Source organism: Osmerus eperlanus, chromosome 16, assembly GCF_963692335.1.
Source record: "Osmerus eperlanus chromosome 16, fOsmEpe2.1, whole genome shotgun sequence".
NCBI lineage: Eukaryota > Metazoa > Chordata > Actinopteri > Osmeriformes > Osmeridae > Osmerus > Osmerus eperlanus.
In genome coordinates, this window is record NC_085033.1 from 15,384,263 (window position 1) to 15,411,140 (window position 26,878).

A 26,878-nucleotide genomic window follows, 5' to 3' on the forward strand; every position below is an offset into this window, starting at 1 on the left:
GAACTGCAACCAGCAGCAGGAACGACCATCACCTCTCTCTCTCTCTCTCAAAGTTTATTAGCAAAACAAAACCAACCAAACGATTACTCCTCAAACTGAATACAAATACAACTAAAATTTAACGATTTTTGAAAGAACGTATTATTATTAGCGGGATCGAAAAGCCACAGAACAAACATCATTGTTGTTCTTCCATATTCTAGAGGGTGGGGGCGCAGAATGATGACATCACTAGCGGAGGTTCCCTCGTCCGAAGGGGCCTCTTCCTGCTCGGGCAAACCCTACACCTGGAGGGAGGAGAAGAGAAGGAGGAGAGGGAGGAGGACAGGGAGTGTGTCATGGTCATGATTTACTCAGCGAGCTGTAGTCCTCTGTGTTCAGCTGATGTTCATACACAACATGCTAACATAACACACATTCTACTGTGTATCTACTTTACAAGCATGTTCTTGTGTTCTCATCCTAATAAACATGCTTCTATACTACCTGGGTCTCTATGGTTTTGTGTACTGCGTGTGTGTGTACCTCTGCGTATGAGGGTGCGGCCTCCCCTGGCTCCCTGTCGGGGGGGGAGCTGGGTCAGAGGTCGCCCTGACGACCGTGGCTGGGACCCACTGCTGGTGTCTGGAGACAGAGAACACACACCGTCAACAGAGAGAGAGTGTGTGAGAGTGAGAGTGAGAGAGAGAGAGGGTGTGAGAGAGAGAGAGGGTGTGTGAGAGAGAGGGTGTGTGAGAGAGAGAGAGAGGGTGTGTGAGAGAGAGAGGGTGTGTGAGAGGGTGAGAGAGAGAGAGAGAGAGAGGGTGTGTGTGAGAGGGTGTGAGAGAGAGAGAGAGAGAGGGTGAGAGAGAGAGAGGGTGTGAGAGAGAGAGAGGGTGAGAGAGAGAGAGGGTGTGAGAGAGAGAGAGGGTGTGAGAGAGAGAGGGTGTGAGAGAGAGAGAGGGTGTGAGAGAGAGAGAGGGTGTGAGAGAGAGAGAGAGAGAGAGAGAGAGAGAGAGAGAGAGAGAGAGAGGGTGTGAGAGAGAGAGAGTGTGAGAGAGAGAGGGTGTGAGAGAGAGAGGGTGTGAGAGAGAGAGGGTGTGAGAGAGAGAGGGTGTGAGAGAGAGAGAGGGTGTGAGAGAGAGAGAGAGAGAGAGAGAGAGAGAGAGAGAGAGAGAGAGAGAGAGAGAGAGAGAGAGAGAGAGAGAGAGAGTGTTAGTGTACTGACCAGGCTCCTGGCTGGTGGAGGGCTGGCTGGCATCATCAGGCTGGGCAGCAGAGTCTCCCTGGCTCTCCAAGGAGGCCTCCCCACTGGTGCTGCACACACACACGCGCACACGCGCACACACGCGCACACACGCACACACACGCACACACACACACATACGCACACGCACACGCACCAAGTTAGGACATCTCTTCAATGACTTTCACTCCCCTTTGTCTGTTTCTTTTCCCTCTCCTCCCCTCCCTCCCCCCCCTCCTTCCCCCCTCCTCACCCTTCACTCTCTCCCTCCATGAAGACCTCATCTCCGTCGTCTCCCGGCACCGCCAGCCCCCCAGTGGAGGTGGTTACCATGGGAACGGACTGGGAGGCCATGTCGGATGTGTCAGAGGGGTGCGACTCTGTAAACATGGTAACTAGGAAGGGGGGTGGAGGAAGAGAGAGAGGGGGGGGTGGAGGAAGAGAGAGAGGGGGGGGGTGGAGGAAGAGAGAGAGAGAGGGGGGGGGGGGAGAGAGAGAGGGGGGGGGGAGAGAGAAACACTGAACATGAGGCTTCCAGAGGGCAGGGAGATGGGGAAGCAGGAGGAGGCGTGGCCAGCGCCCGAGGGTTACCTGGGGCGGTCACCTGGAGTGGCGTGGTCGGGACGCTCCGCCCACCTGCCTCCTCGTCATGAGCTGCCAGGAAGAGAGGACTCTCGTACATGCCCAGACCTGCACACACACACACACACACACACACAAATGTAAAAATATATATTGTTAAAAAGTGTCACAAATATTTTTTCTCAAAAGCTTTATATATTTTTGGGGGGAGAAAATGGTTGATAAAAAAAGGGTTTTAAAATTGGAAGACAAAGAACATTCTGAAAAAAAGGTGAAAGAGTTAAAGAGGACTCTACTGTTTTAGGGTTCTCTGTGCTCCTCCTCTCTGTATAGGAGCGTGTGTGTGTGTGCGTGTATAGGTGTGTACATGTGAACGTTACCTCCTTGGGAGGCCAGCTGTCCCAGGTCAGAGTGGGAGGAGCTAGCCTGCTGCATGATGTCATCAGGAGGCCCAAACCTGAACCTGGGGACCCCTGCTACCTGCGGGGAACTACACACACACACACACACACACACACACTCCTCATCCATGTTCTCACAAGTATATTATAAAGTAGAGTATGGAGAACATGTGTGTGTGTGCTTACTGTATGGCCTCAGCAAAGCCGTCTGTGCGATGTGGCACCACCAGGGTGGGGGTGCTGGGGACCATCCTGTCATCATCATCAAAGAAGTGTTGCTGGGGGAGGAGGAGAGCACATCGTGTGGTGGTCAATGTTATGAGAATGCAGATTCTGACTACCAGTCACACTCCCCCCTCCCCCAGGGACTCCACCCCCCCCTCCCCCAGGGACTCCACCCCCCCCCCTCCCCCAGGGACTCCACCCCCCCCCTCCCCCAGGGACTCCACCCCCCCCCTCCCCCAGGGACTCCACCCCCCCCCTCCCCCAGGGACTCCACCCCCCCCCTCCCCCAGGTCTCACCATGCTGTCTCTCCCCCCCCTCCCCCAGGTCTCACCATGCTGTCTCTCCCCCCCCTCCCCCAGGTCTCACCATGCTGTCTCTCCCCCCCTCCCCCAGGTCTCACCATGCTGTCTCTCCCCCCCCTCCCCCAGGTCTCACCATGCTGTCTCTCCCCCCCCTCCCCCAGGTCTCACCATGCTGTCTCTCCCCCCCCTCCCCCAGGTCTCACCATGCTGTCTCTCCCCCCCTCCCCCAGGTCTCACCATGCTGTCTCTCCCCCCCCTCCCCCAGGTCTCACCATGCTGTCTCTCCCCCCCCTCCCCCAGGTCTCACCATGCTGTCTCTCCCCCCCCTCCCCCAGGTCTCACCATGCTGTCTCTCCCCCCCCTCCCCCAGGTCTCACCATGCTGTCTCTCCCCCCCCTCCCCCAGGTCTCACCATGCTGTCTCTCCCCCCCCTCCCCCAGGTCTCACCATGCTGTCTCTCCCCCCCCTCCCCCAGGTCTCACCATGCTGTCTCTCCCCCCCCTCCCCCAGGTCTCACCATGCTGCCTCTCCCCCCCCTCCCCCAGGTCTCACCATGCTGTCTCTCCCCCCCCTCCCCCAGGTCTCACCATGCTGTCTCTCCCCCCCCCTCCCCCAGGTCTCACCATGCTGTCTCTCCCCCCCCCTCCCCCAGGTCTCACCATGCTGTCTCTCCCCCCCCTCCCCCAGGTCTCACCATGCTGCCTCTCCCCCCCCTCCCCCAGGTCTCACCATGCTGTCTCTCCCCCCCCTCCCCCAGGTCTCACCATGCTGTCTCTCCCCCCCCTCCCCCAGGTCTCACCATGCTGTCTCTCCCCCCCCTCCCCCAGGTCTCACCATGCTGTCTCTCCCCCCCCCTCCCCCAGGTCTCACCATGCTGTCTCTCCCCCCCCTCCCCCAGGTCTCACCATGCTGTCTCTCCCCCCCCTCCCCCAGGTCTCACCATGCTGTCTCTCCCCCCCTCCCCCAGGTCTCACCATGCTGTCTCTCCCCCCCCTCCCCCAGGTCTCACCATGCTGTCTCTCCCCCCCCTCCCCCAGGTCTCACCATGCTGTCTCTCCCCCCCCTCCCCCAGGTCTCACCATGCTGTCTCTCCCCCCCCTCCCCCAGGTCTCACCATGCTGTCTCTCCCCCCCCCTCCCCCAGGTCTCACCATGCTGTCTCTCCCCCCCCTCCCCCAGGTCTCACCATGCTGTCTCTCCCCCCCCTCCCCCAGGTCTCACCATGCTGTCTCTCCCCCCCCTCCCCCAGGTCTCACCATGCTGCCTCTCCCCCCCCTCCCCCAGGTCTCACCATGCTGTCTCTCCCCCCCCTCCCCCAGGTCTCACCATGCTGTCTCTCCCCCCCCTCCCCCAGGTCTCACCATGCTGTCTCTCCCCCCCCTCCCCCAGGTCTCACCATGCTGTCTCTCCCCCCCCTCCCCCAGGTCTCACCATGCTGCCTCTCCCCCCCCTCCCCCAGGTCTCACCATGCTGTCTCTCCCCCCCCTCCCCCAGGTCTCACCATGCTGTCTCTCCCCCCCCTCCCCCAGGTCTCACCATGCTGTCTCTCCCCCCCCTCCCCCAGGTCTCACCATGCTGTCTCTCCCCCCCCTCCCCCAGGTCTCACCATGCTGTCTCTCCCCCCCCTCCCCCAGGTCTCACCATGCTGTCTCTCCCCCCCCTCCCCCAGGTCTCACCATGCTGTCTCTCCCCCCCCCTCCCCCAGGTCTCACCATGCTGTCTCTCCCCCCCTCCCCCAGGTCTCACCATGCTGTCTCTCCCCCCCCCTCCCCCAGGTCTCACCATGCTGTCTCTCCCCCCCCTCCCCCAGGTCTCACCATGCTGTCTCTCCCCCCCCTCCCCCAGGTCTCACCATGCTGTCTCTCCCCCCCCTCCCCCAGGTCTCACCATGCTGTCTCTCCCCCCCCTCCCCCAGGTCTCACCATGCTGTCTCTCCCCCCCCTCCCCCAGGTCTCACCATGCTGTCTCTCCCCCCCCTCCCCCAGGTCTCACCATGCTGCCTATCCCAGGAGTGAGCTGGGGACCTCGTCCCACTGACTGGCGTCGAGACGCCGCCTGCTGCCTCTGTACAACAACAACAACAACATTAGCAACAATAAAGACACCTCTCTCTACAGACGTGTGTGTGTTACCTGAGTGTGTGTGTGTTACCTGAGTGTGTGCGTGTGTTACCTGAGTGTGTGTGTGTTACCTGAGTGTGTGTGTGTTACCTGAGTGTGTGTGTGTGTGTTACCTGAGTGTGTGCGTGTGTTACCTGAGTGTGTGCGTGTGTTACCCGAGTGTGTGCGTGTGTTACCCGGGTGTGTGTGTGTGTTACCCGGGTGTGTGTATGTGTTACCTGAGTGTGTGTGTGTTACCTGAGTGTGTGTGTGTGTTACCTGAGTGTGTGTGTGTGTTACCTGAGTGTGTGTGTGTGTGTTACCTGAGTGTGTGTGTGTGTGTTACCTGAGTGTGTGTGTGTGTGTTACCTGAGTGTGTGTGTGTGTTACCTGAGTGTGTGTGTGTGTGTTACCTGAGTGTGTGTGTGTGTGTTACCTGAGTGTGTGTGTGTGTTACCTGAGTGTGTGTGTGTGTTACCTGAGTGTGTGTGTGTGTTACCTGAGTGTGTGTGTGTGTTACCTGAGTGTGTGTGTGTGTTACCTGAGTGTGTGTGTGTGTTACCTGAGTGTGTGTGTTACCTGAGTGTGTGTGTGTTACCTGAGTGTGTGTGTGTGTTACCTGAGTGTGTGTGTGTGTTACCTGAGTGTGTGTGTTACCTGAGTGTGTGTGTGTTACCTGAGTGTGTGTGTGTGTTACCTGAGTGTGTGTGTGTGTTACCTGAGTGTGTGTGTTACCTGAGTGTGTGTGTTACCTGAGTGTGTGTGTTACCTGAGTGTGTGTGTTACCTGAGTGTGTGTGTGTTACCTGAGTGTGTGTGTGTGTTACCTGAGTGTGTGTGTTACCTGAGTGTGTGTGTTACCTGAGTGTGTGTGTGTGTTACCTGAGTGTGTGGGGGCCCCAGCTCAGGGGCAGGGGGCTGGATGTAGAGGCGGGGGGGCAGGGGGGGCCGGCGGGGGGACTGGGGGAGGCGAGGGGGTAGGCGGGGCTCCAGGGAGGGGGAGGGAGTGGGGGGGTGCAGCTGAGAGAGTCTGGGAGGGTCAACTGGTGGGACGGACCCAGATGTGCTGCTGCTGCCATCCCCTGTACACACACGGAGATGTACACACACACACACACACCAAGAGACATAAAGACAGAATTAGTTTCAGATTCACATATAAAACCAACAAACCTAAAAACCTATCCTACACAAACGGGCATGCGTGTTTCAAGTGTGTCTGTGGGTGTGTACGACCGTTTCCACGGCAACCAGGGAGCCCTCACCGCTGTGGGCGTCGGCCTGTCTGTGGGCGGAGTCAGAGGCTCCCAGGCTCTCCTCGTTGTCCTCAGACATGTCTGGCCCCGCCTCCTCCTCCTCCTCCTCTCCTCCGTACGTTTCTCCACTCCCCTGAGTGCTCTCCTCTGCTCCCATCTCTCCCTCCTCCTGCTCTCCTCCATCCACCTCCTCTCCATCCTCCCCCTCATACTGGGACACACACACACACACACTTTAGCTTTAAGTAGAATCTCTGGTGTGTGTGTGTGTGTGCCTACACAGATATATCACCAGCTAAATGATGACACTTGACTGCTAATACCATATTGACATGTAAAGCATATTTATTGAGTTTATAGATTCTCTCAAGTCCTCCTGCAGTAACCATGAAAATGCAGTTTCCATAAGGTTTCGCTACCCCCCCCCCTCCCCCTCTCTGCGTCCCCCTCCTCCCCCTCCTCACCCTCTCTGCGTCCCCCTCCTCCCCCTCCTCACCCTCTCTGCGTCCCCCTCCTCCCCCTCCTCCCCCTCCTCACCCTCCTCACCCTCTCTGCGTCCCCCTCCTCCCCCTCCTCACCCTCTCTGCGTCCCCCTCCTCCCCCTCCTCCCCCTCCTCACCCTCTCTGCGTCCCCCTCCTCCCCCTCCTCACCCTCTCTGCGTCCCCCTCCTCCCCCTCCTCACCCTCTCTGCGTCCCCCTCCTCCCCCTCCTCACCCTCTCTGCGTCCCCCTCCTCCCCCTCCTCCCCCTCCTCACCCTCTCTGCGTCCCCCTCCTACCCCTCCTCACCCTCTCTGCGTCCCCCTCCTACCCCTCCTCACCCTCTCTGCGTCCCCCTCCTCCCCCTCTCTGCGTCCCCCTCCTACCCCTCCTCACCCTCTCTGCGTCCCCCTCCTCCCCCTCCTCACCCTCTCTGCGTCCCCCTCCTACCCCTCCTCACCCTCTCTGCGTCCCCCTCCTCCCCCTCCTCCCCCTCTCTGCGTCCTCCCCCCCCTCACCCTCTCTGCGTCCTCCCCTCCTCCTCCTCCTCCCCCTCTCTGCGTCCCCCTCCTCCCCCTCCTCCCCCTCTCTGCGTCCCCCTCCTCCTCCTCCTCCCCCTCTCTGCGTCCCCCTCCTCCCCCTCCTCACCCTCTCTGCGTCCTCCTCCTCCTCCTCCTCCCCCTCCTCACGACTCTCGCTGTCTGTGTCGATGACGATGACATCATGCTGTGGTTCCTCTGCCTCTTCCTGGTGGGTCACATGGTCACAGGGGACAGACTGGGAAACGCCCCCCTCTTCATCTTCCTCTTCCTCAGCCAGCACTGGGAAGCCCTCCTCAGGCAGCTCCTAGAACACACACACACACAGGTTAGAAACACACCCAGGGTTAGAAACACACACAGGTTAGAAACACACACACACACACAGGATTAGAAACACACAGGGTTAGAAACACACACATACAGGGTTAGAAATACCCAGTCTCAGTACCTGGCTGTGGTCTGGAGAGCTCTGGTCTGCGGGGTCCTCCATCTCTCCATCTGACCCCTCCTCAATGTCGTCCTGCAACACACACACACACACACGTGGGTATATTGTACAGTATCTATCTTTCAGTTTCAAGTTTCATTGTCAGATGCACAGAACAACACAAGGTCAGACTGGGCACTGAAATTCTTGGGACAAGACAACGCAAGCAACCTAGCATAACATAACATATAAGTACTAAGAACATAGATTACATCTATGATAAGCTAAAATAAAATAGAATAAGATAAAAATAAATAGTAATAAACATCCTATTATACAAAAAAAAATTAAGTATGCATTATACAATAATACTATCTGTGTTTCTAACCCTGTCTGTGTGTGTGTGTGTGTGTGTGTGTACCTCCAGGCCCATTCTCTGTATGATACGTATTTTCTTGGTGGATGGTGGTTGGTCAGGATCATCTGGGGGTGTGTCTGAGCTCTCAGGCCCCACCTCCCTGGTACGCTTAGGCCCCGCCCCTCCTCCTCCTGGACTAATCACAGCGGATGATGTCGACGGCCTTTCCACCTGGCTGCTAGGCCCCGCCTCACTTCCAGCAGCTGCCTCCTGATTGGTCTGTTGTTGGGTGGGCTGGACGAATGCCGTGGCCTGGCTCTGAGCGAGCGAGCTGATTGGCTGTTGTGAGGTCTGGACACTGGGACTGGTGGAACGCACAGAGCTGCTGGCACTGCCGAACACTACACACACACAAAGACAGACAGACAGTCATAAAGAGTCCAAAACCAGTATAACTCATGCCCCTCCCATCCCATAATAACCCTCATCTCACCCTCCTGACTCTCAGCCTGCGTGGTCGGCATCACCGTGGCAGTGGGGGTCGGCATAGAGATGGTTGCCGGAGTGACCATGGGCCGGATGCTGGCCCGGGGGGTGGGCTTGTTGCCAGGGGAGGGGGCGGGCTTAGCCTGGGCTCCGCCCCCTACGGAGGTGGGTCTGATGTTGGCTGTGGGCGGGTCTGATGAGCAGGAGCTGAGGGAGGGAGAGGGGAGAAGAGAGGAGGGTGGGTGTGAGAGAGGAAGAGGAGGGTGAGCGAGCGAGGGAGGGAGAAGCAGAGAACGAAAGAGAGAAGAAAAGAGAGAGGATGAGGAGAAGAAAAGGAAGTTGCAATCCCATATTTTCTTCCTAGAAGTACTTCCTTAAAGTATATTAATAACACTACTTGTAGTGTACTAGGGCCTACCTTCCCCTGTCGCTAGCTGGGGTCTTCAGAGAGACATGCCTTGGCTCCAGGGCTCTCTGCTGGTCCTGTACCTGCACAGGGAGGGAGGGAGGTTGTGTGTGTGAGAGAGGGAGGTAAACACAGGTGTTGTTTCCTTTGTGTGGTCATGTGGTCATGGACAGACCCTCACCTGTTCCTGAGGCTCCTCCCTCTGCTCTCCCAGCACGTGAGGGTGTGTGTGAGGGTGTGTGTGTGCGTGTTCTCGCAGCTCTCTGAGGTCTCGTTCCTGTCTCTGCAGGCGACCCTCGTACTGCGACTTCAGAGCGTTCATCCTGACCTCCAGCTCCTCCTTCACAGCCTTCAGATCCTCCTTCTCCTTCACCAGCTGCTCGTTGGCACCTACACACACACACACACAGTTTTGTCTGTCCTTGCGGGGACTTCAGGGGGGAATTCAGTCCACACTGTGTGTATGCACGTGTGTGCGTGTGCACGTGTGTGTGCATCCCTCACTGTTGAGCTGGTTGATCTTCTGCTTGGCTCCGATGAACACCTTCTTGGTCTTGTCCTCCTTGTCAGCTAGCTGCTGCCTCAGTTCCTCCTGCTGGCTGCTCCTCTCCCTCACCTCCTGCCTCAGCCGAGACAGCTCCTCCAGCACCTCCTCACTGGCTTGGGGGGGCTGGCTAGCCGGGTTAGCTTGCTGGTTAGCCTGGTTAGCTTGGCTAGCCTGGTTAGCTTGCTGGTTAGCTTGGCTAGCCTGGTTAGCCTGGTTCAGTCGTTCCTGTAGCTGACGGACCTCAGCTTCTCTCTCGGTGATGGACTGAAGGGGGAAGGAGAGATGGGGAGGAGGAGGGAGAGAGAGGGGATTGAGAGACCGGATGTTGTGAATCTTTGTGAATTTGTGCCTGGTGTGAAAGTATGAGAGTGAGTGTGTGTGTGTGTACGCATCTCTACCTTCTGCAGACTGTCCAGCTGTCCCTCAAGATCAGCGATCTTGGCCTGTGAATGGCTGAGAGAGGCATTGAGGCCGGAGACTTCCTGGGCTGAGGAGACCTGGCTCTGCTGGTGCTGCTCCTTGTTTTGCTGGACCTGGTCCTGGGATTAGGACAGAGATATGGACTCAGATTAGGACTGGGATTAAAGCCAGGATTACAACAGGAACTATGACTCAGATTAGAGCCAGGATTACAACAGGTACTATGACTCAGATTAGGACTGGGATTAGAGCCAGGATTACAACAGGTACTATGACTCAGATTAGGACTGGGATTAGGACCTGGGCTACAACTACAATCAGAACCTAGTTAAACCAAGTTCAGGACCACAGATCAAGACTAATAAAACGCAAACAAACCCTAATATGGGGGTCAGATGGCTGAGCGGTTAGGGAAACGGGCTATTAATCCGAAGGTTGCCGGTTCAATTCCCGGCCATGCAAAATGCCGTTGTGTCCTAGGGCAAGGCACTTCACCCTACTTGCCTCGGGGAGAATGTCCCTGTACTTACTGTAAGTCGCTCTGGATAAGAGTGTCTGCTAAATGACTAAATGAAAATGTAATATCTCAGTCTGTTTACGTAGGGAGCTGGCGGTACCTTGATCTGCTGCAGCTGGTCTCTGGTGGCCTTGTTCTCCTTCTGCAGGGCCTGCAGCTGCTCCTTGCTTTGCTGCGCCTCCTTCTGGGCCTGCAGAGCCAGCTCCCCTTTCTGCTGCGCCTCCTTCTGGGCACCCTGCAGCTGCTCCTTGCTCTGCTGCGCATCCTTTTGGGCCTGCAGGAGATGTTCGGATTTCTGCTGCACCTCCTTCTGGACACTCTGGAGCTGCTCTGCTTTCTGCTGCACCTCCTTCTGGACACTCTGGAGCTGCTCCTTGCTCTGCTGCACCTCCTTCTGTGCTTGCTGGAGCTGCTCTGCTTTCTGCTGCGCCTCCTCTTTGGCTGCTCGCGCCTCCTCCTTGGCCCTGCTCAGCTCCTGCTGCGCCTCCTTCTCCTTCTCCTCCTCCTCCTGGGAGTCCTTGCTCGGGGCTGGCCGGGCGGCCTTCTCCTCCAGCATCTGGGAGACAGAAACACTCGGCTTGTTTCTCTGGGAGACAGAAACACTCGGCTTGTTTCTCTGGGAGACAGAAACACTCGGCTTGTTTCTCTGGGAGACAGAAACACTCGGCTTGTTTCTCTGGGAGACAGAAACACTCGGCTTGTTTATCTTTCCATCGTCCTGTCTGCAACTGTCTGTTCATCCATCTCTGCACAAACTCAATGAATACACACACTAGCAGGCAGGTTCTGCTATCGCTCTCAAACACACACACACACACACCTTATCGTGTAGGACCTTGAGCTCATCATACTGGGTCTTGTATCTCCGGCCGATCTTCTTGACCTGTGTGATGGTCTTGTTCTTCTCCAGGATGTCGTTGGTCCTGGCCTGCAGGTCTTTCTTCAGCGCGTCTCTCTCTGAGGTCAGCTTGGCCGCGCTCTCCCTCAGGGCCTGGGCCTGGGCCTGGCCCGAGGTCACCGCAGCAGCAGACCTGGACCACCACAACAACCGTCTTCACACTAGAATACCCTTTATACATTAAGCTGAAGTGGTTCATTTAAGAAGTACATCAAGGACCAGAAGTTTAGGATTTTGCTGGTTAAAATTATACATCCGGGCGTCCATATTGGCTCTAAAGCAGCTCCAGTTGCATTGCTGTCCACTGGTGGGACATTAGCTGAAGTGAAACTGGGCATCCATTTTGGCTCCTACCTGGCGAGCTCTGCCTTGAGGCGGGCCGTCTCTTCAGAGAGCTGCTGAATGCGCTTCAGCTGGGCCTCTCGCTCCAAGCTCAACTTCCTGTTCTCTTCCTGGTCACTGTCCTTCTGCTGGCTCAGCAGTTGCTTAGAGGAGAATGCACACCGTTATACACACACACACAGACACTAATACAACCAGCTTCACACACACACACACACAGGTTACAGACTCTCTCACACACACACACCTGTGAGACGGGTTACACTCTCTCTCACACACACACCTGTGAGACAGGTTACAGACTCTCTCACACACACACCTGTGAGACGGGTTACAGACTCTCTCACACACACACCTGTGAGCCGGGTTACAGACTCTCTCACACACACACCTGTGAGCCGGGTTACAGACTCTCTCTCACCTGTGAGCCAGGTTACAGACTCTCACACACACCTGTGAGCCAGGTTACAGACTCTCTCTCACCTGTGAGCCAGGTTACAGACTCTCTCTCACCTGTGAGCCAGGTTACAGACTCTCTCTCACCTGTGAGCCAGGTTACAGACTCTCTCTCTCTCTCTCACCTGTGAGCCAGGTTACAGACTCTCTCTCACCTGTGAGCGGGTCTTCCAGTGTTTGAGGTCGTCGTCCAGGAGCTTCTTCTCGGCCAGCAGCATTCTGTTCTTCTCACTCAGGTCAGAGTTGGACTTCTGGATGGGACTGATGTCAGCCTCCAGCTTACGCACCTAACACAAACAAACAGGTTTGTTTTCCTATCAAGGTGGGGCCCGGCTATGTAGCTAGTTAGTTAGCTGTCTGGTTAGCTAGTCAGCAGGTTGGTTTAGCAGCTGGTAGTTGTGCTACCTTGGCCTGCCAGGTTATCAGGTTGGTTTAGCAGCTGGTAGTTGTGCTACCTTGGCCTGCCTGGTTATCAGGTTGGTTTAGCAGCTGCTAGTTGTGCTACCTTGGCCTGTGTCTGCTGCAGTTCCTGCTCCAGTCTCTCTCGCTCCTGCTTCAGCATCTTGTTGGTGTCGGCCAGGACATTGACGCTCTCCATCCTCCTCATCTTCTCATCCTGCTGGGCCAGGGTCTTCGCTGTGGCCTGGACACACACAGGGTCAGGTACTGCAATGTGTGTGTGTGTGTGTGTGTGTGAGAGAGTGTGTGTGTCCTGACCTGCATCTTGAGTCTCTCAGTGTTGAGGCTGTCCTGCAGCTCCTTGGTGTCTGTGTGCTGCATCTCCAGCTGCTGCCTGAAGCGCAAGGCCTCCCCCTCCGCCACCTCCACCCTCGCCTCCGCAATCTCCTGCTGCCTGCGCACAAACCTGACACACACACACACAGGGCATCACACACACGCGTATGTGTGTGTCTAGGTTTCCCTGTGCCAGCTGGGTGGTCAGGGGAAGGCAGGTGTTCCTCTCACCTGAGGATGTCCAGCACCTGCTGCAGGCTCTTCCCCTCCTCAGAGGGTGACAGAGCAAGGCCGGCGTGGCTGGCTCCATGGTGGGCCTGCGACTGTTTGACGGCGGCGGCCATCTTGGCTCCCAGCTCCTCCAGCTGCTGGTGCAGGAGGCTGTTCTGCTTCTGCAGCTCCTGCACTCGCCGCTCCTGATTGGACAGATCCTCCTGCAGGGGGAGGGGCCAGGCAGGTCATTGGTTTAACAGTTGGCAGACACTTTTATGACTGATTCAAATAAACCTGTTACTAGGCTTCTGCTGAGTTCCCCCTCCCCCCTCCTCCTCTCTCCCTCCTCCCCTCCCCCCCTCCTCCTCTCTCTCTCCCTCCCCCCACCCTCCTCCTCTCTCCCTCCTCCCCTCCCCCACCTTGATCTTCTTCTCCTGCAGCGTCCAGGCGTTGCGTCCCTCCTGCAGCTGAGCTGAGGCCTTCTGGGTTCTGTCCTCCAGCAGGCGACGCTCTGCCGCCCCCTGCTGGCTCTGCCGCTTGGCCGCCTGCAGCGCCTCCACGTCAGACGCGTGCAGCATCAGCTCCCGCTCGTACTTACTCTGGGCCTCGGACGCCAGGCGCGCCTGGGGGGGAGGGAGTCATGAGTGTAGCAGGGTGTGTATCTGGCATGGTGTGTGTGTAGCAGGGTGTGTATCTGGCATGGTGTGTGTGTAGCAGGGTGTGTATCTGGCATGGTGTGTGTGTAGCAGGGTGTGTGTATCTGGCATGGTGTGTGTTTAGCAGGTGTGGGTAGTATCAGTAGGGGTGTGTTACCTGGTGCACGCTGTCCTGAGTGGCCTTCTGTTCCTGGGTGACGGCAGCAGACGCCCTCTCCAGCGCCCCCTGCAGGTCAGCCTGCATGCTCTTCACCCTCTGCGTCAGCTCTGACACCTGGGGGAGAGATTCATCACAAACCAGCTCTCTGAACACCAAAAGGAAAACATTTTAGCCTCCTCCTCCTCTCCTCCTTCTGTTCTACCTCTTTCTCCACGTTCCCCACAGCCTTCCTCTTCTCCTCCTCCACTTCCTGTTTCTCTTTCTCCGCCTCCAGGAGCTTCCTCTCCAGCTGGCGTGTCACTTCCTGTGCCTCCTTCAGACGAGTCTCGACTGGGATACGAGCCTGGAGAGGATGGATGAGACGAGGGAAGGAGAGGAGGAGAGATGAAGAGAGGATCAAAGAAGGAGAGCCCACAGGAAGTGTGTGTCCGGGGTGGAGCGAGCACTTCCTGCCGTGGTCAGGTTCCACAGGAGGTGTGTCTCCGGGCCCACCTGCTTCTCTGTGTTGAGGTTCTCCTCCAGGGAGAGCACCAGGCTGCGGTACTGCTCCACGTTGGTGGAGGCGTTCTGTAGACGTTCCTTCAGCTCCCCGCTCTGCTCCTCCTCCTGCCGCAGGCGCCCACGCACCTCCTCCACCTCCCGCTCCAGCTGCCGCACCTGCAGCCAACCAGGGAGAGGGGCAGAGATGCAGTCAGCCAATCAGAGGTCAATCCTCAAACAGCCAATCAAGGGTCACCAGCCAGTCACTAACTAAAAGGTTGAAACATATTTTCTAAAAATAATCTCTTTGAAAATAGGTTTCGAAAGGTAGAATTTGGGGGGGTTGAAAAAAACGTTTTGAAATGTTGAAAAAACAGTTTCCTAAAAAAGGTTTGCATCGTTGATGAGTACTTGATTGAACCACCAGATGTGTCCTCCTACCTTAGTCTGGACCTGGGCCACAGTCTGCTGTCCTGCTTGGGCCTGGGCAGCTGGACCTGGGCCTGCACACACAGTTATGCCAGAACGGGGGTATATATAGATATATATACACATATACACACACATCTCCCCGCTCCCTCCTCCCTGCAGTTCAGCTCCTCACCTCTGACGGGCGCTCTGCCTTGTCCCGGGGTGGGGGTCTGGGCGGAGGCCTCTGATTGGCTGAGCTGCAGCTTGAGGGCAGAGACCTGCTGTTCTGTGGTCTTCAGCAGGTCCTTGGTCTTCTGGTGCAGTGCATTCTGGGTCTCCAACTGCTTCTTAGCCTCCATGAGCTGGGCCTATGGGAAGGGGGGGGGGGGTGTCAAACAATCCACAAAACAGTGTGTGTGTTCCTACATCATGACTCCGACCCAGTGTGTGTGTGTGTGTTCCTACATCATGACTCCGACCCAGTGTGTGTGTGTGTGTTCCTACATCATGACTCCGACCCAGTGTGTGTGTGTGTTCCTACATCATGACTCCGCCCCAGTGTGTGTGTGTGTTCCTACATCATGACTCCGCCCCAGTGTGTGTGTGTGTGTTCCTACATCATGACTCCGCCCCAGTGTGTGTGTGTGTTCCTACATCATGACTCCGCCCCAGTGTGTGTGTGTGTTCCTACATCATGACTCCGCCCCAGTGTGTGTGTGTGTTCCTACATCATGACTCCGCCCCAGTGTGTGTGTGTGTTCCTACATCATGACTCCGCCCCAGTGTGTGTGTGTGTTCCTACATCATGACTCCGACCCAGTGTGTGTGTGTGTTCCTACATCATGACTCCGCCCCAGAGCGTGTCTCTGCTCCAGCTCCTGGTCCAGCTTGGTCTTCAGCAGGCTGAGCTCGGTCTCCAGGCGCTGGATCTGGCTGTGCAGCCGGTGGCAAGACTCTGCGTCTGCACGCTCCATGGTCAGCTACACACACACGCACGCCGCACGCACGCACACAAAAAATGAGGGTTAGCGCAAGTTTGTGAATGTGTGTGAGTGTGCTTAACGCAGAATGTGTACCTTTATCAACTTGTGGTGTGTGTGTGTAGCATAGTGTGTGTGTGTGTGTGTGTGTGTGTAGCATAGTGTGTGTGTGTGTGTGTGTGTGTGTGTGTGTGTGTGTAGCAGTGTGTGTGTGTGTGTGTGTGTAGCATAGTGTGTGTGTGTGTAGCAGTGTGTGTGTGTAGCAGTGTGTGTGTATACCTGTATAGTGTGTGTGTGTACCTGTATGGACTTGAGGTTGGTGAGCAGCAGGTTCTGGTTGCGCTGCTCTGCCAGCATGGCCTCCTTCTCCTGGACCAGACGCCCCTCCGCCTGTTTCAGCAGGGTCTTCTCCTTCTGCAGGCTCTCCACACGCACCTGGGGGGCAGGGACGGTCTGGGGTCACAATCTGTCACCAAACTCAATGTTTTCCAATTCATGCTGTCCATCTCCCCAGCCCTCTCTCTGTCCCTGTCTCCCCCTGTCCCCCCTCCTCACCTCAGCCAGTGCCAGCTTCTCGTTGGCAGCACGGAGGTCCTGTGTGAGGGTGTGTATGATCTGCTCGTGGCTCTGCTCTGTGGCAGCCATCTTGTGGCTCTGCTCCTGCAGCGCAGCCATCTGCCTGCGGTAGGCGCTCACGGTCTCCTGCAGCATCTCATACCTGACACACACACGCATGCAGACACACACACATAAAACAGAGTAGAGTAAGGCAGAGCACAGTACAGTACAGTACAGTAGAGTCCTCATCAATGATGCAAACCTTTTTTTGTACTTTTGTAAAAAAAAAAAATAATAATAATAATAATTCACCCTTTGTTTTTTTCTTCACTTTTTTACTATGTACTTGTTACTTCCCATCTCAAGTTAGCTAGCTAATTACCTTTTTGAGTTGAACTCCAGCTGGGAGGAGAGCTTGGCCTTCTGTGAGCGCAGCTGAGACAGCTGCAGCTGGAGCCGGTCGTTGGCCTCGCTCAGCATGCGGTCGTTCTCAGCCTTCTCCTTCTTGTAGGTGGTGAACGCATCGTTCAGCTGCGGGGAGGGAGGGTTACTTACCCCACGTGCACACACACACAGTGAGCATGTGTGTGTGTGGTGTGTGTGAAGGTGTGTGTGTGTGTGTGCCAGACCTGCTTCAGGGCAGCTTTAGCCTGTGTGGTCTGTGCTGACTCCGCAGCGGCTGCTCTGACGGGGGTGGAGCGAGTGGCGGGGGCGGGGCCAGCGGGGCGGCCCAGGGCGGGGCCGGTAGAGGGCAGGGCCTCTGCAGGGGCGGGGCCTAGCTGGGGCAGGCTGAGGCCAGTGGTCTGGGACAGAAGGATGCTGTACATGTCCCTCTGGCGGGTGGAGGAGTCGGCCAGCTGCTTGTGCTGGCTGCTCTGCTCCTGCAGACGCTGTACCTCCTCCTGGGCCTGCTGGAGGGAGCTCTGCAGCTCCTCCACACTACACACACACACAGGTGTTAGCATGCTGCTATGTGTGGAGGTGTGACTGCTAGCATGCTGCTACTGTGTGGAGGTGTGACTGCTAGCATGCTGCTACTGTGTGGAGGTGTGACTGCTAGCATGCTGCTACTGTGTGGAGGTGTGACTGCTAGCATGCTGCTACTGTGTGGAGGTGTGACTGTTAGCATGCTGCTACCGTTTGGAGGTGGCAAGGGTCAGCTCTCCGTCTCTCTGCTCCTCCAGCTCCCTCAGTCTTCCCAGAATGCTCTGGTTCTGCTGCTGCAGCTCCTCCACGCTGCGGAACTCCAGCAGGCGCGGGCTGATGACTCCGGATCGGCGCGGGCTGATGACCTCAGAGCTGCTGGTGATGGCTGCTGAGCTGCCGTCGTCTCTGACGACCTGGTTGCCGCGGGATTCCTCCAGCTCCACAAGGAGAACACGTACCTGGGAGGGGGGTGGAGAGGGAGAGAAACAGACAGAGATAGAAAGATAGATAGTAGGAGAGGGATAGAGAGGAGGGAGAGAAGATGGAGACACAAAAGAAGAAGATCAGTCAGTAACAAACCCTCAACCAAAGTAAATGCTGTATTATGTTAGGGTGTATTTGATTTAAGGTTAGGCAGGGTTAGATGTGCTACCTGCTGACAGGTGTCCTCCAGCTGCCCCCGGGTCCTCTGGTGCTCTCTCTCCAGGGTGGAGCAACGCTGCCTAGCCTCCTCCCTCTCCTTCTGCAGCTGGTGGATCTCCTGCACACACACACACACACACACACACACGACTGTCAGATTCACATCCTCTTCTCTCTTCATTCTCTCTAGACCCTCCCTCCTCCCCTCCTCCTCCCCCCTCGGGCCTGCTCCCCTCTCTACACCCTCCCTCCTTCGCTCTCTACACCCTCCCTCCTCCCCTCGGGCCTGCTCCTCTTTCTACACCCTCCCTCCTCCCCTCCTCACCTCTCGGGCCTGCTCCAGACCCTCCCTCCTCCCCTCCTCACCCCTCGGGCCTGCTCCATCCTCCCCTCCTCACCCCTCGGGCCTGCTCCAGACCCTCCCTCCTCCTCCCCTCCTCACCCCTCAGGCCTGCTCCCTCCCCTCCTCACCCCTCGGACCTGCTCCCTCCCTTCCTCACCCCTCGGGCCTGCTCCAGCTTGGTGCAGAGCGCGCTCATGGAGATCCTCATGTTCTCGTACTCCTCCCGTTGGCGTCGCAGCACGGGCGCTTTAGACTCCACCTCCAGCACGATGTCATCCAGCACGCGGCTCACACGCCTGCTCTCCTGCTGCTCCTGCTGCAGCTGGTCCTGCGCCGCCACAAACGCATTATACAACTGGGGGGGGAGGGGGAGAAGGAAGGAGAGGAGAGGAAAGTGATGTGGTCATTAACATCCCAAAAAAGAATGTATTTTTTCTTCATTTTAACACTTAAACTCTCAACTAAACTAAACCCCTTCATTCCAGAAGTATTCTCCAGAGCTTCTAGAAAAGTCCCAGGCTGCTGAGCTCACCTCCATGAACTTCATGCCAGGTTTGACGATCTTGGCTACGGCTGCAGCTGTAGGACACATGGAGTCTAGCTCCTCCTCAGTCAGGGTTGGGACATCTACACACACATTAACACACACACACTCCTGCGCTCGTCACAGGTTCTCATGTATGAGTGTGAGCGTTCTCATTTATGAGTGTGTGTGTGAGCTCGTCACAGGTTCTCATGTATGAGTGTGTGTGTGAGCGTTCTCATGTATGAGTGTGTGGGTGTATATGAGTGTGTGTGTGTATGAGTGTGTGTGTGTATGTGTGTGTGTGTGTGTGTGTGTGTGTGTGTGTGTGTGAGCGAGCGTTTCTTACTCCTGCTCTTGTCTGAAGCTCTGATGTTGGCGTTCTCCATCTCCATCTTCCTGATCTCCTCCTGAAGCTCCGCCTCCCTCCTCTCCTTCAGCCCCTCAACCTCCGACAGCTTCTTCTCCAGCACCTTATTGGCTGCCAGCGGTAACCATGACAATGAAATCAGCCAAACCAAACAACAACACTTAATGACACCACACTATCTGACTCCATAACTGATTGACTCCCACTCAGTCACAATCTTTGAGCGAGTGACTCTCTGAGCGAGTGACTCTCTGAGCGAGTGACTCTCTGAGCGAGTGACTCTCTGAGCGAGTGACTCTCTGAGCGAGTGACTCTCTGAGCGAGTGACTCTCTGAGCGACTGACTCTCTGAGCGACTGACTCTCTGAGCGACTGACTCTCTGAGCGACTGACTCTCTGAGCGACTGACAGGTCTCACCGTCTCCTGACTGCTTCAGCAGTGTGCTCAGCTCCTCCACAGCTCTGCCCAGCTCCTCGTTCTTCTTCTCAGAGTCTGACGCTGCAGTCTGCAGGACACACACGGGCATTACACACACAGATACACACACACACAGATACACACACACACAGATACACACACACACAGATACACAGTTCGGACTGACCTTGTAGAGGTTGGAGAGCTTGATGTGGGAGTTGAGCTCATTATTAAACTTCTCCTCCATCACACTCTGCTGATCCTTACACTGGAGGAGAGATGGAGGGGGGGAGAGATGTGGGAGAGAGTGAGGGAGGAAGAGCAATAGAAGGATTTAGTTTCCAACAGCAGCGTTGCAGAGACTGGGTCTGGTGTAGGGTGATGATCAGAGAGGTTGTGTTGTGTTCCAACCTCCTTGAGTTTGGTGAGCAGGTCTTCAGCTCTCTTCTGATGGGCCTCACTGCTCTGCTGCAGGCTTGACACCTCCCCCTTCAGCCTGGTCACCTGGAGCACAGCTTAGTGGTTAGAGCATCTGACAGCAGATCAAGAGCTCGGAGGTTAAACCCCCCCATACGTCACTTTGAATGAAAGCTTCTGTTACATCAATACATCATAGGATTATAATGTATCATAGAATGCATTATTTATTTATTATTAAAAGATATTCATATTGATGAACCCCTCCCACACCAGGGAGCAGCAGTGTGATTGGCCGGGAGGGTTACCTGCTTCTGGCTGGTCTCCAGGCTGCAGCGTAGCTCCAGCAACTGTCCGCCGGTCTCCCTGGAGATGGCCAGCAGCTGGTCGGTCTTGTTCTGCAGCTCGGAGCTCAGCCAGGAGCTCTGAGTCTGCAGAAGCTCCTTCTCCTGCTCCACACGCTTCTCACGGTGCTGCACACACACACACACACGGCACACACACACACGTCAGAGGGATGCGTGCTTGTGTTTGGAGTGTGTTTTCTGTGTGTGTGTGTGTGTGCAGGCTCACCTGGATGGAGACCTCAGCGGACTGGATCTCATCCAGTCTGAGCTGAAGCTCCACCTTGGCTGAGTTGGTCTCCTGCAGCTTGTCATTCAGACGCTTCACATCCTCTGGAGAGAACACACACACACACAGTTACCAGCAGCCCTGAAAGTATGCAGTAAGCAGGTTTGGGTCTGACAAATACATTAACATGTACACACACACACACACACACACCACAAGTCTCTCACACACACACACCTCAGGTTTCACACACACTCCTCAGGTCTCACACACACACCTCAGGTCTCACACACACACCTCAGGACTCACCAGAAAGGTTCTCCACCTCCTGACTCTTCTTCTCCAGCAGACGAGCCAACTCCCTCCTCTCTGCCTCGATCTCATACCTGGCCTTCGTCTGAAACACACACACCTTAGACTGGCCCTGGTCTAGGACACACAGTACATGCTAGACACAGAGAGAGAGCGAGACACACACAGAGACAGACGGTAGAGGGTCTCACCTGCACCACTGGTTTCTCCTCGACTGGTTCCACATCAACACCTTTCAAACTACTTAGCTCCTCACCTGCAGACACAAACACTTAGAACTCACTAAGACACCGAGATCTGGCCTTAATACTCCGACATTGCGCAAAACACTCCGACATACACAGCTCACATACACACTCCAACATGAAGCTGACGGCTATCTCGCGGACTTACTGAGTATTCGGTTCTGCTCCTTCAGGGTCTGGACGTCCCGCGTGTGAGCCACAATCTGCTCCAGACTCTCCGCCAACCGCTTCTCAACGTCGAAGTACTGCTGCTCTGTAGACACGGAGACGCGGACGAGCAGGTTAAAGAGTGGTCTAGCAAGGCTGGGTCATTTCAGCGTTTTTTCCAGTTGTGAACAAGATAAAGCACGCTAAATATTATCGCTGTCCTTCCCTCTACTGGTGGCACGCTAGTTAGCTGAAGTTGTCCAACTAAATGACACTAACTTAGCAAGAGCTAGCTTACACTCAATGGTGCTAACTTAGCAAGAGCTAGCTACCTTACCCTCAATAACGCTAACTTAGCGAGAGCTAATAACGGAGCATTCTACCGCCGTGTGACTTGTGTATGACTTTTACATATTAAACATTCACAGGCAGGTAATCCTAATAATTGACACAGCTAGCTTCCTCGCTAGTTAGCTAGCAGGCTACAACCACAGTCCAGCAGTGTGCGTATTTACCACAGTCCGCCTTGAACCGCTCATGCTGGATCTTGAGCGAGTCGTTTTCATTCTGCACGTCGGTAAGGAACTTCTCTAGCTTGTTCTGAGCCGCCTTCGGGATTTTATTCAACTCTGGCCGTTCCAAAACCCGAAGCAGGACGGCCGACATCTCTCTAGATGCCCTCGAAACAACAGTGAATATCAGAAAGTTAGCTATGAGCAGCGGCGAGATTTGAACTGTTATCTAAAAAAAATACATTAAAACTCTACGACTGAAGTACTGTCGTCATCGGTATGCGACCGTCATCGCTGGTCTCGTTTGTAATATCGCGTAGTCTTGCGCAGGTGACACAGCCTAGACAACGTAATCACAAGCGTAGTGCTACTCACCAATCAAGCAGGTATAACAACCCTTACTGGGACTTGAAACGTATTTGTTAATGGTTTCAACGCGTGTTAAGTTGTAAATATCTGTTATTGTTGAAAACGCCGTGCCTACGGCTAGCTATCCCTTCTCCGCTAGCCCGTTAGCCAACTGTCGGTAAAGTTTTCTGTATCGGTTGATGTGTCAGTTGTGGCTGGCTAGCTCCCAGAAACAGCTGCACCACTCAAGTATATTGCATGCTTGTGGAACTGCGGTTACTGTTAAAATCAGTGCTTTGTGAAATGGCAGGATTTTAAATTGCCAATAGTTATCCATCAAACTACATATTTGTCACCCTGAAACTTGAGTTATGTGAATGAGACGCTTAGCGTATGTTACCTCTGCGGTGCAGTTACTTGTCTCCTCGTGGCCTACTGTGTTGTACAGTCTCTCCCTGTCACAGGTGTGCTAATGTCCCCTCCCCGTTACTGTTCCTGTGATCGAAGGTTCTCCCCCTGTGTGGGTGCAGGCAGCTGAAGATGGGGCGTGGCTACATTGTGGAGGAGGTTGTGCAAAAGTACCTGTTCAACCTCACAGCTGCAGGAACGACCAGCGTGACCGGACTGCTGATTGGACAGGTAACAACCTGTGTGTGTGTGTCCAGTCAGTCAGTCTCAGCTACCAGAGCACCACCACTAGTCAACTTAAAATAGACATCTATCAGAAGCTGGCTGTTGGACATGTGAGCTGTCTTTATGACTACACATCTGAGCGTCACCCTGGCCTGGTCCCTGTGTGCTGTCAGAGCGCCCCCCAGAGGGACTACGTGGTACTGGCAGCCCGGACCCCTCCCAGGGACCAGACCGGAGAGGGGCGGGGCCAAGCGTCCGGCGCCACAGCAGCTGGAACGTCATTGGACCATGAGACGGACGTGGAGTGGGTGTCGGAGCACGCTCGTCAGGTGAGGATGGGATGATGTCATACTGGAATGATGTCAGGAGGATGTGTGTGACCTCAGAGCTGGAGGTGACCAGGCCTACTGTCCTGTGAGTGTGTGACCAGATGTAAAGGTTGTGTGCGTGTGACCTCAGAGCTGGTGGTAACCAGGAAGTGTGTCCAGGTCTCCAGGATGTTGCCGGGGGGCCTGTCTGTAGTGGGAGTGTTCCTCCTCACTCCCCCAGAGGTGGCTAAGGAGGCGCAGAACACACTCAGACGGGTAAACACACACACATACACACACACACACACAGGTAAATACACATGTTCAACTGTACACGTGTGTCTGTGTGTGTGTGTAGCTGGTGTTTGCGGTGGACAAGCTCATCTCTCGCTGTCGTCTGTGGAGCCTGTCAGAGGATGATGTCACTGATAGAGTCACACTTCACATCTGCTCCACAACTAGGAAGTATCCTTCAGTGCTGCACTCTGATTGGCTAAAGCGAGGTAGGCACCGGGGGGCTACAACCAATGGGATGTAGAGTAGAAGAAATTACTAAAATAATAATCAAACTGAATGTTTTGGTAGTGTATGTTTCACTGTAAAGGCTCAGGGTGCTGCAGGTTTGTAAACCCCCAGAGAGCATGTGCAGAACGTCTCTGCTTCCTCCAGGGTCAGGGGTCAGTCACAACACCAGGAGAGATTCTTTAACTCTTTAACTCCAGAATGGTCTGTAGAACGTTTGATGTAGGAGACCCAAAGGTCAGTTCAACCTCTCCTCTTCCCCTCTTCTCCTCTCCTCTCAACCTCTTCTCCTCTCCTCTGACTGATCCTGACCACACTGCCTGTGATTGGTTGTTCCAGAGCTCTGCCAAGCCTGCTGATTGGAAGCCCCAGGCAGGTGTGTGTGTGTCGTGGCCCGTGGTGACGTGTTGTGTGGATCTGGACCTGCTGTTTCCCCTGGCGCACACACACTCTCCTGAGGACGTGGAGCGCTGCATGAAGGTCTGAGGAACACACACACTCACACACGTTCATACAAAAGCACAAACACACACTCACATCCACAACCTGTGTGTGTGTGTGTGTGTGTGTCAGGCAGGGCTCCAGACCTGGGCCCAGGAGATAGAGCAAGGTGTGTGTCTGCTGAACGGCAGAGTGATGTCTGATGACTCGGAGCTGGGAGGAGGAGGAGGAGGGCAGGTCAGCACCACAACCTCACCTCAGCTCAGCTCATACTTACCTGCTTTGGATATGTAAATGTGTGTGTGTGTGTGTGTGTGTGTGTGTGTGTGTGTGCGTGTGCGTGTGCGCGTGCGCGTGCGCGTGCGCGTGTGCGTGTGTGTGTGTAGAAGAAGAACATGAAGGCCGTCCAGCAGATCTTCAGAGCCCAGATCTTGGTCAAAACGGTACTACATTCTTGTTACCATGGTTACATGACACCGTATTTAAGTGATATTACCTTTGGTTCATACTTGTGCGTGTGCGTGTGTGTGTGTGTGTGTGTGAGAGAGCAGGCGACCCCTCCTCCAGAGCCGGGCCCAGCACAGGTGGAGGTGTGTGGGGGCGTGGCCAGGCTGGGGGGCGTGGTCAGCTGCAGAGCCTTCCTCCACAGCAACAGACCCAGAGCCAGGCAGGCTGCACAGGTATACACACACATTTATTCATTTAGCACACACACACACCTCTGCACAGGTACACACACACACACACACCTTTGCACAGGTACACACACACACACACCTCTGCACAGGTACACACACACACACACACACACACACCTCTGCACAGGTATACACACACACACACACACACACCTCTGCACAGGTACACACACACACACACACACACACCTCTGCACAGGTATACACACACACACACACACACACACACACCTCTGCACAGGTACACAAACATACACCTCTGCACAGGTACACACACACACACACACACACACACCTCTGCACAGGTATACACACACACACACCTCTGCACAGGTACACAAACATACACCTCTGCACAGGTACACACACACACCTCTGCACAGGTATACACACACACACACACACACCTCTGCACAGGTACACGCACACACACCTCTGCACAGGTATACACACACACACACCTCTGCACAGGTACACACACACACACACACCTCTGCACAGGTACACACACACACACACCTCTGCACAGGTACACACACACACACACCTCTGCACAGGTACACACACACACACACACCTCTGCACAGGTACACACACACACACACACCTCTGCACAGGTACACACACACACACACACACTTCTGCACAGGTACACACACACGCAGCACTCAGTGTCTCTCTGTGTGTGTCCCTGCCAGGTTATAAAGAGAGACGTCATCGCTACGGTGACCACCAGGGTGGAGATGCTGCTGGAGGACCACCTGATGAGCGAGGGGGGCGACCGAGGTAACGAATGAACAGGGTACTGAGATACAGAGTAGAGAGGGGGGCGACCGAGGTAACCTACTGTGACTGGCTGGACTGGGAGCTGTAGTGTGTTGTCCTGACCTGTAGAGGGCAGTGTTGACTGCTCTGTCACCTAACATGAACACCTAGCTAACACTGCTTGTGTTCCTCATTACATTTACATTTAGTCATTTAGCAGACGCTCTTATCCAGAGCGACTTACAGTAAGTACAGGGACATTCCCCCCAGGGTTAGCAGGAGACCAGCAGCAGCTTCCTGTCAGGGTTTTTGCTGCGGCGCCGTGCGGAGGTGTGTGTGCGTGCGACTACATGTTCGCCGACGAGGGATTGGCTGACGTGAGCGAGCGAATCAGAGAGATGCTGGACTGGGACACGCCCCCGGGGGACTTGGAGGTCACACAGGAAGTCAGATCAGGTCGGTCACCGTGACAACCGCCTGTGTTTGTGCGTGGGTATACATGTTTGTGTGTGTGTGTGTGTGTGTGTGTGACATCATAAAAGCCCCAGTATTGAGTAGCTGTAGGAAGTACAGAATGAGACATGAAGACGTGTACCAGGGCCTCAGGCTTGACCTGCCATGACTCACACACACACACACACTCACACACACACTAGTCTACCTGGCATTTAATCAGTTCAATCAATGTCACAGGAATGTCAACATTGTATGTAGAAATGAATCATACACACACACAAACACAGCTGATCCACATACACACTCCCTGAAAGATTGTATCAATTTTCATTCACCCATGTCTAATAAGTACATTATTTGTTATTGGTCAGATTAGATGTAACTGGGTCACTGATTGGTCAGTTAAGACAGGAAGTTTATGCTGTTGGTGCTCAGGTAGATGAATCATAAAGTTTCTTTTGATTCATATCTTTTACTAAGTGTGAGTGTGTAATAGGTGTGAGTGTGTAATAGGTGTGAGTGTGTAATAGGTGTGAGTGTGTAATAGGTGTGTGTGTGTTCTTCAGAGCCCTGCTCTATGAGCCCAGAGGAAGCAGATCTTCACAATGTCATGACCCCGACAACTTCCATGACCCCCCAGGCCCCACCCCATGACCCCCCCCAGAAAGAGATTTCCTTACAGTACTACGCTGGTATGTATTCACCTCTGTGTGTGTGAGTGTGTGTTATCTGGTTTACTATCCGTTCATACTTTCTCACCTGACTCACCTCCTGTCTCGCACACCTGTGTTGTCTAGGTGTCGCCATGGCAACGGCCGTCGCCCTCCTCGCCACGGTAACATCACTGCTGTACCTCAGTGACTAACGGAATGTGGACACACACACTTTCTCTTCTACCTTCAGAGTATGTTGATATCCTTCCAGTACTTGTTTGTTGATTGAATAACAATTGACAATTGTCTTTCTGTAAGCGACAAGACTTTTATTTTCATTTTCATGAATTCTTAATGAACAGACTCAAATAAATGATAAACTACTGCATTCAGGCTGGGTGGTTTACTGGTGCGAACAGGTCAGAGGTCGAGAAGAGGAGGGATGAGAGGAGGGGGGGAGGAGAGG

The 26,878-nt window shown here is 55.0% G+C and overlaps 2 protein-coding genes across 5 annotated transcripts; one reads left to right on the forward strand and one right to left on the reverse strand.

Annotated features, from left to right (window-relative positions):
- Window positions 1–39: 39 nt before the first annotated feature.
- tpra (translocated promoter region a, nuclear basket protein) lies at window positions 40–21,861 on the reverse strand. Of its 2 annotated transcripts, none has more exons than XM_062481749.1 (50): window positions 21,592–21,861; window positions 21,078–21,182; window positions 20,876–20,955; window positions 20,682–20,769; window positions 20,373–20,476; window positions 20,108–20,272; window positions 19,794–19,886; window positions 19,570–19,650; window positions 19,383–19,470; window positions 18,945–19,076; window positions 18,605–18,699; window positions 18,230–18,427; window positions 17,740–17,847; window positions 17,298–17,545; window positions 16,790–17,099; window positions 16,543–16,691; window positions 16,158–16,320; window positions 15,903–16,037; window positions 15,462–15,602; window positions 14,816–14,990; window positions 14,653–14,714; window positions 14,224–14,388; window positions 13,934–14,074; window positions 13,729–13,845; window positions 13,335–13,538; window positions 12,934–13,136; window positions 12,685–12,832; window positions 12,473–12,610; window positions 12,123–12,254; window positions 11,524–11,654; window positions 11,092–11,302; window positions 10,372–10,827; window positions 9,733–9,873; window positions 9,292–9,598; window positions 8,969–9,177; window positions 8,800–8,870; window positions 8,389–8,588; window positions 7,959–8,296; window positions 7,559–7,630; window positions 7,217–7,414; window positions 6,099–6,294; window positions 5,716–5,915; window positions 4,728–4,799; window positions 2,395–2,486; window positions 2,188–2,297; window positions 1,817–1,915; window positions 1,479–1,620; window positions 1,208–1,296; window positions 526–624; window positions 40–287 (listed from the first exon to the last, which is right to left on the reverse strand). In XM_062481749.1, exons 1-50 carry the CDS (start codon window positions 21,740–21,742, stop codon window positions 232–234), a joined length of 7,608 nt encoding a protein of 2,535 aa, XP_062337733.1. In that variant the 5' UTR covers window positions 21,743–21,861; the 3' UTR covers window positions 40–231. The 2 variants fall into 2 exon arrangements, with proteins under 2 accessions (XP_062337733.1, XP_062337734.1); XM_062481750.1 differs by having other exon boundaries at window positions 6,099–6,300; window positions 20,876–20,940; window positions 21,592–21,860.
- Window positions 21,860–26,800, forward strand: odr4 (odr-4 GPCR localization factor homolog). Of its 3 annotated transcripts, none has more exons than XM_062481754.1 (14): window positions 21,860–21,974; window positions 22,444–22,575; window positions 22,743–22,898; window positions 23,058–23,153; window positions 23,236–23,342; window positions 23,600–23,636; window positions 23,739–23,879; window positions 23,973–24,077; window positions 24,227–24,283; window positions 24,392–24,520; window positions 25,237–25,324; window positions 25,574–25,759; window positions 26,326–26,451; window positions 26,557–26,800. In XM_062481754.1, the coding sequence occupies exons 2-14, from the start codon at window positions 22,477–22,479 to the stop codon at window positions 26,622–26,624; spliced, it is 1,395 nt and encodes a 464-aa protein (XP_062337738.1). In that variant the 5' UTR covers window positions 21,860–21,974; window positions 22,444–22,476; the 3' UTR covers window positions 26,625–26,800. The 3 variants fall into 3 exon arrangements, with proteins under 3 accessions (XP_062337738.1, XP_062337737.1, XP_062337739.1); XM_062481753.1 differs by having other exon boundaries at window positions 21,922–21,974; window positions 22,385–22,575; XM_062481755.1 differs by having other exon boundaries at window positions 21,952–21,970.
- The last annotated feature ends 78 nt before the right edge of the window (window positions 26,801–26,878 follow it).

Bases quoted from the DNA above. Each gene is read 5' to 3' on its own strand.
- odr4 (XM_062481754.1), top strand. From the start codon at position 22,477: ATGGGGCGTGGCTACATTGTGGAGGAGGTTGTGCAAAAGTACCTGTTC. The intron at 22,899-23,057 runs GTGAGGATGGGA...AAGTGTGTCCAG, and splicing joins TGTCGGAGCACGCTCGTCAG to GTCTCCAGGATGTTGCCGGG. The intron at 24,284-24,391 runs GTACTACATTCT...GTGAGAGAGCAG, and splicing joins CCCAGATCTTGGTCAAAACG to GCGACCCCTCCTCCAGAGCC.
- tpra (XM_062481749.1), bottom strand. From the start codon at position 21,742: ATGTCGGCCGTCCTGCTTCGGGTTTTGGAACGGCCAGAGTTGAATAAA. The intron at 20,477-20,681 runs GTGAGTCCTGAG...TGTTCTCTCCAG, and splicing joins GGAGGTGGAGAACCTTTCTG to AGGATGTGAAGCGTCTGAAT. The intron at 14,389-14,652 runs GTAGGAGGACAC...GGTTGGCTGCAG, and splicing joins TGGCCCAGGTCCAGACTAAG to GTGCGGCAGCTGGAGCGGGA.